This window comes from Neodiprion lecontei, chromosome 6, assembly GCF_021901455.1.
Source record: "Neodiprion lecontei isolate iyNeoLeco1 chromosome 6, iyNeoLeco1.1, whole genome shotgun sequence".
Taxonomy (NCBI): domain Eukaryota; kingdom Metazoa; phylum Arthropoda; class Insecta; order Hymenoptera; family Diprionidae; genus Neodiprion; species Neodiprion lecontei.
In genome coordinates, this window is record NC_060265.1 from 4,602,489 (window position 1) to 4,615,447 (window position 12,959).

At 47.6% G+C, this 12,959-nt stretch overlaps 2 protein-coding genes across 5 annotated transcripts in view; one reads left to right on the forward strand and one right to left on the reverse strand.

The window, feature by feature from the left end:
- The window catches only part of LOC107224631 (teneurin-m), a 342,331-nt gene that overhangs the window by 88,761 nt on the left and 240,611 nt on the right, over positions 1–12,959 (forward strand). The window lies entirely within an intron of this gene.
- On the reverse strand, positions 397–2,215 carry LOC107222833 (sialin-like). Its single transcript, XM_015662351.2, has 6 exons — positions 2,212–2,215; positions 1,855–2,140; positions 1,208–1,799; positions 1,012–1,144; positions 666–907; positions 397–576 (listed from the first exon to the last, which is right to left on the reverse strand). The coding sequence occupies exons 1-6, from the start codon at positions 2,213–2,215 to the stop codon at positions 397–399; spliced, it is 1,437 nt and encodes a 478-aa protein (XP_015517837.2).

Below are 12,959 nucleotides of genomic sequence, written 5' to 3' on the forward strand. Positions count from 1 at the left end.
GACGCGAGGAATTCTTCCGCCAGGTGGCACCTAATTGGTCCACCAAGAAGCCACGTGGGTGGCCCGGGGTTAATTATGCGTGAAGACTTTCTTCGTTTTTCCGGCGCGAGCGCAACGTTTGCGGATCGCTATACGTCAACAAGGAACGCAGTATTCGGTACATTGCTCACCGAAAGCGTAACAGTGGATAAGTGCAGGTGCACAGCTTATACGAACGTACGCATATGATTACAGGCGGCAGCACCTGTTCACGGTCTTGTCGAAATAATTGTGTCAAGGGAATTTTCATTTAGCAAAGAACTTTCGTTGTTCTTCTCCATTTCCCATATCTTGATTAATCCTCAAAGTGCATTCCAGTTTGCGCTTGGTGAATTCAAGATGAATAAAGACTGTTAATTACTGACGGCGATTCTCACGATTTCTACTTTCAGACGCTACCTCTTCAGTGACAGCATTCTGTTCAACTTCATTCCAAGGCTGAATGTTACCGGATCCAAATATCGTGAATATCAGCCACGCTGATATCTGACAGATGATGACTATCCAGAAAATATTTCTCCAGGTACCGAAGGTGTGCTGAAAAGAAGTCGATTGGTGGGAACTTTTCGTCGTTAATATTGAATAAAGAATATTTTCTGTTTTTATCGTGATGACTTGCAGTAAACCTCGTTTTTGGTAAAGTGCCCTGTCAGGGCTGGGATAACGAACGCCGGAATAGTGCCAGGGGTGTTTGTGATGCCCATCAAAATACCTGCGAAGTTCGGGGACAAGTCGTTCTGGTTGCACAAGTGGCCGATGAATACTGTACCGGCTACGACGATATTTATGCAAAGAAGAATCGTTGTGGCCAACCTGTGACACCCGATGTAAGCGATGATTAATATGAGTACAGCGGTCGGGACGCAACCTAGCGTGGAGGAAAACGGAACGCTTCAGCGTCATCTTTAGACACACGGGTGAGAGGTTCAACCAAGTTGAAAATCACTCGAGACTTCGTCAAATGTTACTAACTTATAGTGACGGCAATTTTTCTCGCTACAGTCATCTTCCAAATACCACGCGTTCTTCCCCAGTCCAACAACTTTCCGAGACATGGATTGAGAATTGCGATGATCAGATACGGAAAGCAGGTTATCCCCGCGTTCTGAAACATTAAAGCAATTCTCACATGCGAGGGCCAAAAAAGCGAAAGGCAAGGTCGACTCACCGCTTTGATGTTGAACTTCAGTACATGATTCATATAGAGAGGCGCCGTGGTCAGTAAAAAGTACCAGGAAAAATTGCCAAGAGTATTGGTTAGTATCAGGGCCCAGAACGGTACCGAAGTAAAAATGGCCTTCCATGGTACTCTGGGCTTGTTCTCAGAAAAGGGTTTGCGGTGAGCGTAGGTGCCGCAAATGTATTCCCGTTCTTCTTCAGTGATAAACTTTTGCGACTCGGGATTATCGGCAAAAAAGAGGATGAAAATAACACACCAGATCAAAGGCAGAGTTCCGTGGACGTAGAATACGGCCTCCCAGCCTGCGGCGCTCATGATTTGAGCGGTGGTCAGTATCGATATCACCGTACCGAGCGGCATGCCCGCGTATATGATCGCCGCCCACATGCCCTTCTCCTCGTAAACAACCCACTTGCCCATCAGCACGTTCATTACCGGTAAGTTCGAGGAGCTTACTAAACCGGTGAAGAAGCGAAGAGCGTAGAGCGCGTGGAGATGCGCTCGTGCCGTCAGCGGCAACAGAATCGTTGTAACAGCGTTGAAAAACACCGTGACGATCAACACCCACTTTGAGTTAAACCTGCGGGAAGTACCGAGCCACAATTACACGGCGATTGCTCGGTCTGTTCTCTCACCTATCGGCGCAGTATCCACTGGGAAACATGCCGAGCATGTATCCGGCGAAGTAGATGCTAACGACGAGTCCCTGCTCAACCGGTGTCCATTCGAACGGTCCTTGGATCGTGGAAACCTCGGTATGGTCATTTGTGAACTGGGGGCACTGTGGTGCTGTCTCACCCTCTTTGACGGGCTTGCGTTTCGTCATACCAATTATAGCCGTGGCAATGTTAACTTTTAGTCCGTAGATTATCATGTTCGCGACGCAGAGCATCATCGCGTACGCGGCTCGGACGTAACCCACTGCGCGGAGGGAAAAGTCGAGAGGTCAGTAATACAAGGATTTACGATTTTCGGTAAGGTATTCGACTCACCCATTATCAGAGAAATAGAGAACTATGAAACGTCAGTGCTGTTAACACGCCCCGTCACTCGATCGTCTATTTTTCCATCAGTAGATCCTTCGTACGTTGAATAGTCACTCGATCTAGCGGTCGGTCCCAAAGCCTTCAATGGTACTTAGTGGTTTTCTACAAACGCACGCGCACACAACGCTCTTCTCAAGAAATGCGCACCGTGTCATCCATTTCGGGGTGATTAGAGGGCAGACGCGGACTAAGCCTGACAAATGGACCTGGCTGGACACGTTCAACTATACGTCTACACGTGGCGAAGTTGCCGTCTTCAGAAATGTTTGCCACCAGCTACATAGCTCGACTTCAACCCGTAGACCTAAGTTTTTGTACATAAATCGACGGCAAACTCCAGTTCCAGCTGGATTATGAATTATTACTATGGTATCAATTATTTCCAAGTATATATGTATAGGAGAGGACTTTGGCTTCTCAATAGATCGACTATATCTCTACCTAAGGAATTACTGCTACTGATGTTAGACGAGCGACCTGAACGTTATACAGTCGTTGATAATGTTAACCGATTACTATTTCACACGATTCAAAGTATATTTTGATCGTATCGAGGACTAAATTGTTCTCGGGCTATTCACCTCGATGACAAATGGAGGACTGATCATCCACACAGAGCGAACGTCCCGCTGTTGCTCCCGAAAAATCGGAAGATTGTTAGTGCTGACTAAGAAAAAATTTTGACCGAAGTTTTTTCATCGTTTCACTAACCTGTGGTCGTTGAATAACCCGCAGCAGTCAGCCATGCAACGACTCCGCCCCGGTCTTATCTAAAAGTTTTTAGGGACCAGATGGACCCTAGGATTGAGTCGTTTTATTTCCAGGCTGTAGACAACGGACGAAATAGGCAAGTGGGTATAGTCAGAAGTAAAAGCAGCACTTTTTAAAGGCCGTGAAAGGGTCACGTCGTTAGCACGCACTTAGGAACAACTCGACCCGGTCGGCCTACCATCAGAGCCTTTGTCTTCATTCACAGCTTGCTTTTTATGATAATTTTTATTCGTATTACCTGGTATAACACAAAGACCAGCGTAGCAACTGACGCCGACCTATTATTCTAGTGCATTTCTGGCTTTCTTGCTTTTTCAAAATACGACGGAACAACCTCTGAGAAAAGAATACGCGGTCAGGAATGATGCTCCGAATCTTGAATGTACGCATGCATCACTTATATACCTATATGCGAGATCTGTGACGTACACGTTACTCGACGATGGCATCCTCAGCTCCGATCCATATTTACTACAAATCGATGTGTCGCCACGCGCATCACGATTTCTCACCAATTTTTTGCACTTTTCATTCCATTATCACCACCATCATTGCTACGTCCCTGTACCTTCTTTTTCAATTTGCCACGCGATTTGGTTTAAATTTCGTTGATCCGAGTTGCTTGCCTGCACTCATAAAATATACACGAATACGTCATCCTTCCACGTCTTTCAGTGGAAATTGGGTTATTCGTTACTCCGATATCTGGACAAGGATACAATTGGGAGTGTCGAAAAGTTGGAAGATCATGGCTTCTCTCTATTCACCGATTACACGGATAGAAATTTCGTTTCTCTTCTGCCTTTTGAGCGTGCCGCAGATAGGTACGACAAACTTACGATGCCGGCAGAACGGATGACCGTTAGGTATATTCGAATACACGCCGAATATACGAAGCCGAGATAATAGCGTAGCGACGTGGCCCGGATTATCAAAAGAGTTGAGACAGCGTCTGGCAACCCTCTCGCGGGTTTCGGACTCGAAGGATATGATCCGCTTAATGTGTCCAAAGCTTAAGACTTACGAGTATAATGAATGATACGGGACTAAGCTCGACAGAGAAGCCCTGCCGAGTGACGGGTTACATGAATATTGATGTCACGGTTGATATTAATACGGTGACGTCTCGCGGTTGAACTGGTCCCGAACGCTTTGGTCTTCACCGCCTAACATCCCAGCGGTACGTCGCACCTCGAAAACTCAAACAATATCACTTCGTTGAAATATCAAACGTAATTGTCACCACACTGTCAGCTTCGTCGGGTCGAGGAGCAAGAGTCACGTGAATTGACGTAAAAAGCATTACCCGCGTACATTAAACATGCCTATACATTTTGATCAGCTGCGTATCTTGGCGCTCAAATATACCGCCGATAGGCGTCCTGTCAGATCCCTCATACCGGTTCCTCTTGACCGAGCAGGGATAATCGCTTTAGACCATAGAGTGCTCCTGATGCCCCAGGTTATACCTCGAGTCAGTCGACCGTGGAAACGGTGTGACACCGAAGCTCGGATCAACGATCAGAAGAGCGGAGTGCAGATAATTCCACGAAGCTTTTCTTTCGAGCGATTCAATCAAGGCAGAAATATTCTAACCTTCGTCCAGTAGGTGGAGAGCTAGGAGAGGATAGGATAGAAGTCGCGTTAGGTAAACAGGAAGATTGCTTTAGCCAACTCCGTGGCGTCTAATGGTTCGTCATGTCATCAGGTTGATCCTTGGTAACGAGCGAGTCACGGAACGGCTAACAAGACAAGCATCGTTTCCCGTAGGGTGAGGCGACGCTGCGCTGCTTTTTAGAAGGGCACGTACAAGATGTGACGTCGACAAGTTGAAATCGCAAATGCGTGCTCACTTGTACACGCGGTTATTATACCTCCGCTGGCGACTAAGCCGTCTTTCTCGCGTTTCGTGACGACTTGTTTGCCTCTTTGCAGCACTCGTCCTCTCTCTCTCTCTCTCTCTCTCTCTTTCTCTCTCGCTCTCTCATAATATCGTACACACACCCTTCTCCCCGAGTGCAGGGCAAAAAGCAGGCAAAGCGACTTTCACTCGGCCATCAATCACGCCCCTCGTTCTATACCGTTCTCTATCTTTATCTCTTTTTGCCTAGCTATACCTGGCACGTTTTTCCCAACCAGATTTCGCAGATAAATACATACAAAATTTGATAAAAATTTTCGACCCTCGAGACGCGCGGTACCCGCGTTAAGTCAGTTGTATTTCAGCCGTATTCGCGAGCTAAACGTGCAAAATACCCCAGTAAATATTCCCGCTTGTCCCCAGGGCGATTCAAAACTTGCTAAAGTAGCATCGCTAGCGTAGGAATACGAGATAGATACTCGGGTGAAATTATGTACCCGATAACTAAAAAGGGAGAATAAATTCCCTCTGAGATATAAAATTCGGTCGGATTTCTGCGGGGATGGAAAATAAAGAAGCTGTGACAATAACTAATGACCCGTCTCCAAGGCCAAGTAGCGAACTGGTACACTGCAGTTGGAAAATAACTGAGAGTACGTCGGAGTGTATAAATCGCAAAAGCGACTCACCACCCTCGCTTATTCTTAAAAGGGTTGATCTACGATCGGTGATGAGGAGAGACTAAGAGTCTAGACGGAATATGAAAGTTTTCGCAAATTTGTTGTTCACTGGCTGTGCTCTCGTTTTTGTTAATTTTCAGAAAAGCTTAAAAGCCAGCGCTGCTCCTTCGGTTGTTAATGTGTTTCACGTGGCGTCGGTGCTACGAGCTTGAAACTCGCTGCGTCCAAACTTTGCGTAACGATTTTTCACGATCTCACTTTCGCAACCAACGTAATACATTTGCTTTTTTTCTATCCGCCTTTCATTACCATTCGTTTGAAAGCCGATTGCCCGATCCGATTCCACTACACGTAAGCGCAGTACAAGCTTAAATCCATGGATCGACTACTGAAACCGGAGAAGCTGCAGGATTTACGCAGATAAAACATGAGAACGTGCAGCTTGTGCCTAACTTGTGTCCAATCTGTAAGGCTACTTTAGTAACAATCATGCCGAGGTCGGCTGGATTTCCGAAAGCACACGGGCCTCCTCTCGCTCTCTCTCTCTCCCTCTGTCTATCTTTCGTCTCTCATTGAAATGGTAAATGCGCTTGTATATAGAAGCGCTGACAAAGAGGCATTAACAGTCAAATTCATACGTATAATTAATTACACCGCCACTCGACTCAGTGTATACGAAAGCGCGGTGACACCTGTGGAGCATGATTTTCTCCCATTGTCCTCTTCGTTAGCGACGGCATCTCAACGTAACGTAGGGGGCACGACGAAGGAGGTTGGATGGTCTCGACTAGCTCCGACCGGGCGTTTTCTGAGTGACGAGCGTGTGGATCGAGAGGCTTTTAACCCGTCGAGTATGCCTGAGTCGACGAGACGCGCGCGGCATTCCGGCAAACGATCGATTCAAACGTAAAACTATAATCCTGAAGAATGGTGACCGACACGTCGCGTACCTCAAGAGCTTTCGGAGCCATTACACACACGAGACGCTGAAGGGACGAGGCCGCGTGCCTGCAGCGTCCGTTCTCATGCAGGGTGAATTTCCCCCCCAAAGAGGAACGAGACACTCCGTAATGATATACGGTAAGGGGTTTCCGGCAATTTTCAAACCATCATTTCCGCGGCTGTACGGCTTATCGCCGGATCATGCAACGGCGAAAAGAAGTTTAATACTAGAGAGATCAGGGTCGCAACCGCACGCAGATTCCATACTCGACCCGCAACCGCCACTTAGAAGATTCCGAGCGATGCTGGAACCGCATCTGCACGCACACCCCGCGGACTTTTCAGTTCTCACACGGATCTTGAAATAACAACCAGGAGAATTGAAACGGGTGAAATATGAGAAAGCAATTACAGCGTACAACCCCGAAATGCGAAACACGTCGAAGACCTTAATCTCGTCACGCGATTTACGCTCGTAAGATTTTTGCGTCCCTCTAGAATACGGGCAACTTACCGATCATTAGCCTCGATCATCCGCACACATCAAAGGGCCAAGCGAGGCGTGTGATGTTCCAAGTAAATTGAAAGCTCCCCCAGCTAGTCTAGATTCGCATCGCGTATCGTATATTCCGCAAAAGCTCTACTTGCAGGGCAGCGAGGGTTTTCTACGCGGAATTTCAGCTTGGCTGCTGAGAATGAAGAAAATACCAAACACCGCCGAAAAATTATAGGAAAGGTGAATTGAGGAGAAGCGGTAACCCGGCGACACACCTGGAAACAGGATCGGCTGCTAACGAGGCGTTGTCAGCCGGCCAGAAGGGGGTGATTACGCGGTTGAAAGTTGGCCCGGAATCGCTGACACTGATATAATTAAAGGTGTTCCTCTCTCTATTTATCACAACTCAACAAGGCGTCCTTCGGCTCCTCAATTCGATCTTGCAGCCTCCAATTACCGCGGCGTCGTTCTCGCGGCTCGGCTTATTATACGGTCGCAAAATGAAATTACAAAGGTTCTCGAGAACAGTCAGGGATGCAACGCGGGTTGTTTCCATCGGGCGGTAGTCTGCCATCGAATTCCTACGGTTATATACCTGCCTGCTCCCGCGTTATTGTGGTTGCACCTGAAAGCGTGTTTCACGTGCATCGGCTAGGCAGCGATACCAGGGAGTGCATACATATTCAGAGCATTTTGACCCAGAGAGAAAACAATATCGCTTTATGAGCCTGCGGTGGGTTGTATATAGTCACATGACCCGCCTCCCACTTCCATCTATATTCCAGCTTTTACCCACGCGATAGCTGATCGCTATCAAACGCTCAGATGGTATCTAATAACATATTCCATAAAGTATGGTAATACACTATTAAATAACCGATGGCTTACCGATTTATACATAACTCATGATATCCCATATTCTTACTACCCGCAATGATTGTATCGAGTTAATGATACGCCCATTTCGCTTACCGCGAATAAACTCAAGTGAATTTTTGAAATAGCAATGATTCTTTTCGGAGGAATTTGTTTACGATCTACGGGGTCAGGAGAAACGACTCCTTAATAACGTAATTATCCCGACAATAATCTAATGCCGGTATCATTAGATGTGATCTGACGCGTACACAAATCCGTTAGAAAATATTCTAGTATTATGTTACCACTGTCTTCTTGACGTTCCGATACGCAAACGATACGCATCTATTCCCTGGAATATGTAAGTTGGTCAGCTCCCAGATTTATCACCGGTGTATCTCGAAAACGAATAAACCACAGCCAAACGTCTGGGATATATTATACAGTTTCATTTCCGATATATCTAAGGCGAAGAGCTTCAGCCGAGTGAGAAAAAAAAGTATATATTCAAATCAACAATGAAGTTTCGATCCCTGATCGTTAATTCTTGTGAAAACGTGTGGCTTGAGCACGTTCCTGTAAGATAACAAAAAGCGACGAGATAAAACAGGTGAAACTTTAACTTGGTCGATTTGAGAGAACAGAGCGGTGTAGCCACAATATCGAGGGTACTTAATTTCTGTATACAGTATCATTTCGAATTTCCGAGTTATTTACTTGACGAAAGTTTAATAATCTGAGATCTTCGGTCCTCGGAGGGCTGGGGATCAAGAGGAGGGAGATTATCGGAGCCGGCAGAGCCGCGCGACTCGTTCGGTATTCACACCAAACTTCTTTCCAATCTGACTCATGAATCTTATCAAAGCCTCATTAAATCTTACCAATCAGATATGCGCCAGGCTCGAGCACAATAAGCGGTTTCGGGGCGGCCCGATGCTCGCGGGTATAAAATATACCATACATATACCGTTGCGGCAGATGCTGAACGCGAACAGTTACCGCACCTTGCCGCCGCACAGCCTCTTCTTCTGCCTCCCGGCTAGCTCCTCGTTATCTGCACCGAGTCTCGTGTGACTCCGACCGCGAGCCAACCTCACCCCGAAGCCCGTCTCGACTTATCTCCGCAAGTTCATCCCTGCCACGCGCGCATGATCCTTCAAGTTATTCACCCACCGTGCGGCCCGAACCGCCGGGAAAATGGTTGAAATAAAAAAAGTAATTCGTAAGGGTGTCAAACGCGGCACCGCGATCCGCAGGTGCGACTCGCTGGTTTGACTTTGCGGCGAATGCGAACCGAAACGTCGCAGCTGCGGCGAGAAATTTCGGGGATACTAATCCGGAGAATCTTCTCCGATTGACATTCGGGTTCTAATGGCGGTCCGACCGCGTCCCGATCAAAATACCTCTCAATAATCCTCATCCGAATCCCGAGGACCACTTTCGAACTTTAACCAGAGTGACCGGGGACCAAGAATTCGAGCGGCGGCCCGGTGGGCGAGAGATACCTGCAAGGCAGAGATTGGGTCCATTACGCGTTAATGCCCGTGTAACCAACGGGCCCAACAGCGGACCCGTTTGCGGAGCAGCTGTCACGACAGGTTCCCGGACCGCGGTTCGAGCGGCGTTAGGACGGTAGGTAGGTAACGATTTCCGAGTCGGCTAGATATAAGGCGGATCGGACCGGGGCCTGATCCTCTTTTTATCCTCTTTCGTTGCGATTATCGCCGCTGCGTGTGAGACGGGGTGAGAATTGTGCGCGAAAGTTGACGCGCGTCAAACTCTCATCGTCGGGTTACACGCGATATTAAATATGTCCGCCTGCCCGTCGAGCTTGAATAACGGATTCGCGACGCGTTGTAGAATCGTGGCGTCGGCGAGGACTCGCGGGGTAACTCCACGAACGAGAGGGGCTGAATTTATGTAGAGCACGAGCAATACGGCGGGCTTCATACATCACCCGTCGGCCAACAAAACCAGCCACCCGACCCACCCCCTTCCATTCAGGATTCACCCCTATCCTTCGCCAGCCGAGCCTTACACGCCGCCTAAAGACGCCGAGGGGCGAGAGAGGGGGAACGATGGAAGATGAGGTAGCGGATGACGGGGGATTGCGTTTCTTACCGGGAGGAAAATATAATCTCTGAACACGACAGCTCATAAATATGCCTGCACGGGGCAAATCAATCAATGACTGTTTGCGTTCAATCGTATAACCTGCAGCCGCTCGGCCCCTCACGAGCAGCTTTCACAAGCCTCCGAGTATACGAGTGTTCTCTAAAAGCAGCGGAGCATCGTAGACGTGAAGTGTAATCCGGCTCCATTTCCGGCCTCGTATCGTCACTTTCATAGTCAGCGAAATTCCGAACTACTGTAAAAACCTGTCATGAGATTACAAGAATCTTTAAAAGATTCCTCCATCACTCGGATAGACATGATCGAGAATATATCTGACTGGATGTATTGCAGAAGCTTTCAACGGATTCTTACAGAGCTTTCAGGATCATTGGTCACGCTCTGCCCTGCACGACTCGCTGCAGTAACTTGAGAAGGAGATCTGATCGCGGATCACCCACGCAAGCAGCGTCTTGACGGTCAAGTTTCCGCCGGACGAAACCGCGGGCGAAGGTTCTAGGGACAATAGCGGCCACGCGGCGGTACGTCTTAATGAGACCGAAGGGCCACAAATCTCCGGTTAACGAGAACGGCGCCCGAGGGTACGCGGAGAACGGGAAACCCGGAGTCGAGGGTACGTGTTTGTGTCCCTGGAGGGCGAAGCCGATCCTGAGGAGCTGGATGAAGGAAAAAAAACGTCCGGGAACGAGGGGGCGGAGACGAGGCGTGCACTTCGCGCCGATCGTGGGCAGGTGAGCAGGTGGCCGACGGACCGAACCGCATCTCAAACGAGGTGTGAACCTTTCAGGTGTCCTGGGGCACGGGGCAGCGACTGTTCACCGGATATAAATTCAACCCCTTTCTTTGCCGATATTTTGTTTTCAAAGGTCCCCGCTTCTCTTCCGGGGGTTGTTTCAGCGCGTGTGGAAATTTACTTAGGCACCCACCGATCGGGAAATCGCATTTTAATTCCTGGCGTCGCGGCGTCGCTCTGCGGCTGCGGCCGGGCCGCGCAGACGCGGATCCCCGAGTGTAAGCCAGGCCCGTCAGTGTGTTTACGTGTAATTACATCAGCCTTGATATCGTCGGGTGAAAATAATAAGGTCGGCCCGCGTCAAGTAATTACCTTGTATCAGGTTTGTAAGAGGCCGGTATACGGTGGAACCCCGAGAAGCCATCCGACACATTAGAATCTAATAATACGTTATTACGTTTCGGCGCGTCGACGAGTTCCCCTGAGCTTATATACTCGTTTTCAACGACGCTTTAAGACGCCTCCAGACAACCCGGTCTACGGATCGAGATGGCTTGTTAGCGACTTGGATGGAAGCTCACAATTACCCGGGAACCCTCCTCTATTATTGCTCGCTGACTATCAACGCTCGACGCATAGATGTAATCGCTTTTAAATACCACCTTCGACGCAACCGTAACTTTTACTTTTCGTTTTTTTCTGCCGCTGATCGTAGGCGCCAGCCTGAGATTTTTCGTGAAACAGGCTGATGTTCGTAAATGATTGACGGAACAAAGGAAAGAAAATTCGCTTTGCGAAACGTGCGGGAAGTTTGAAGAGTTGCGTTCATTTCCGGTACCACTCGAAGCGGGAGATGTGAAATTGTGCTTACAATTAAACTCGACTCGGTAATCTATGCGGGCTCTGAAATTATTTAAACCTACATACCGAGTCGGATAACGTCGCGATATATGAGCGTGAAGTGTTTCTGCATGTTTGGCTGTTGGCGGTCGGATTACAACTTGTGTTTTACCCGCAGCCCCGTAACTAGGTAAACCGCAGAACCAAACTGAGTTGCGTAGTTCGCGTTTCATTACAATTGATTTTGCTTCTAATTACTCTTCGTAACAATACATACACAGTTTCATCTCACGGACTTGAATCAATGTGTGTTTAACATAATCATCGCAAATTTACCTCATTTTGCGCGTACAAGTAAGGGAAAAAACATGATTAGACATAAATGGTGGATGCGCCAAATTCGTATCTCAGAAAAAATCTCCTCTCAGTAATTTGCAACAGTTTTTTTTAGGTCACCACAGCGGCGATGTGCATCGAGTTGGTAACGCAGGTACAAAAACTCGGTTGCAGAGAATTCTGTTGTCTGAGGAGGAGATTGGAAAGGTAGCTCTGATACTTCCAGCTGGTGCTTAGAAAAATAAGCGAGGGATGGCGGTGAAGGGTGTTGGATAAATAAATGCGATGAGATAACTGGGACGCGCAGTTGCTTTACAATTTATTTACTAGTCAGGACTTGGTGGAATACCGAGGAAACGAGGAACGTTGTGACACCCCAAGTAAAATAAAGTATTTTCTCTCGGTTGGGTAACGAGCTCCTGTGACAAGAGGGAGGGCTGGAAGTAGACGAAAAAAAGCCTCGTGTTTAACTCATTGAGGAAATGCTTTTGACTGGAAATTGTAGGGAAATACCCGGCTGCAGAGCGCATTCAAACTGTACTCGCGATGATGACGACGACGCTGATGATGATGATGATAATTTCAGAAAACAAAACGAATCCTCGACTGTCAATAGCTTGTTATACAATATACGCGCATTTTAGTCAAAAATTGGCGTCCAGTTAAGGTAACAAGATAACAGACAAAGCGTAGGAAAATAAGACAGACGAACGCGATGTTCCTCGGAGTGGTAAAACGTATTTTTCTTTTTTTTTACTGAAAAACTTTCATCGTACTGCAGCGATGGAGATGCACACATTGGATTTTTGCGCTAGAAAGAGGCGGAGGAAAGGAGAAAAAGATCAGACAAGCTTTTTCTCGATTGTCTAGATCATAAGCTACAATTCCCGACAGCAGTTTGCCAGTTTTTCCCCACAACGAAGAGAGTCGCGCTCCGATTTACATGCGGCGAATATTCCACGGCTAAAATTGCTTACGGTGAATAAAATTTCTCGACGATAAAATAGAAATAGATGGAAAACAGTGAAGGAACAAAAAAAACCT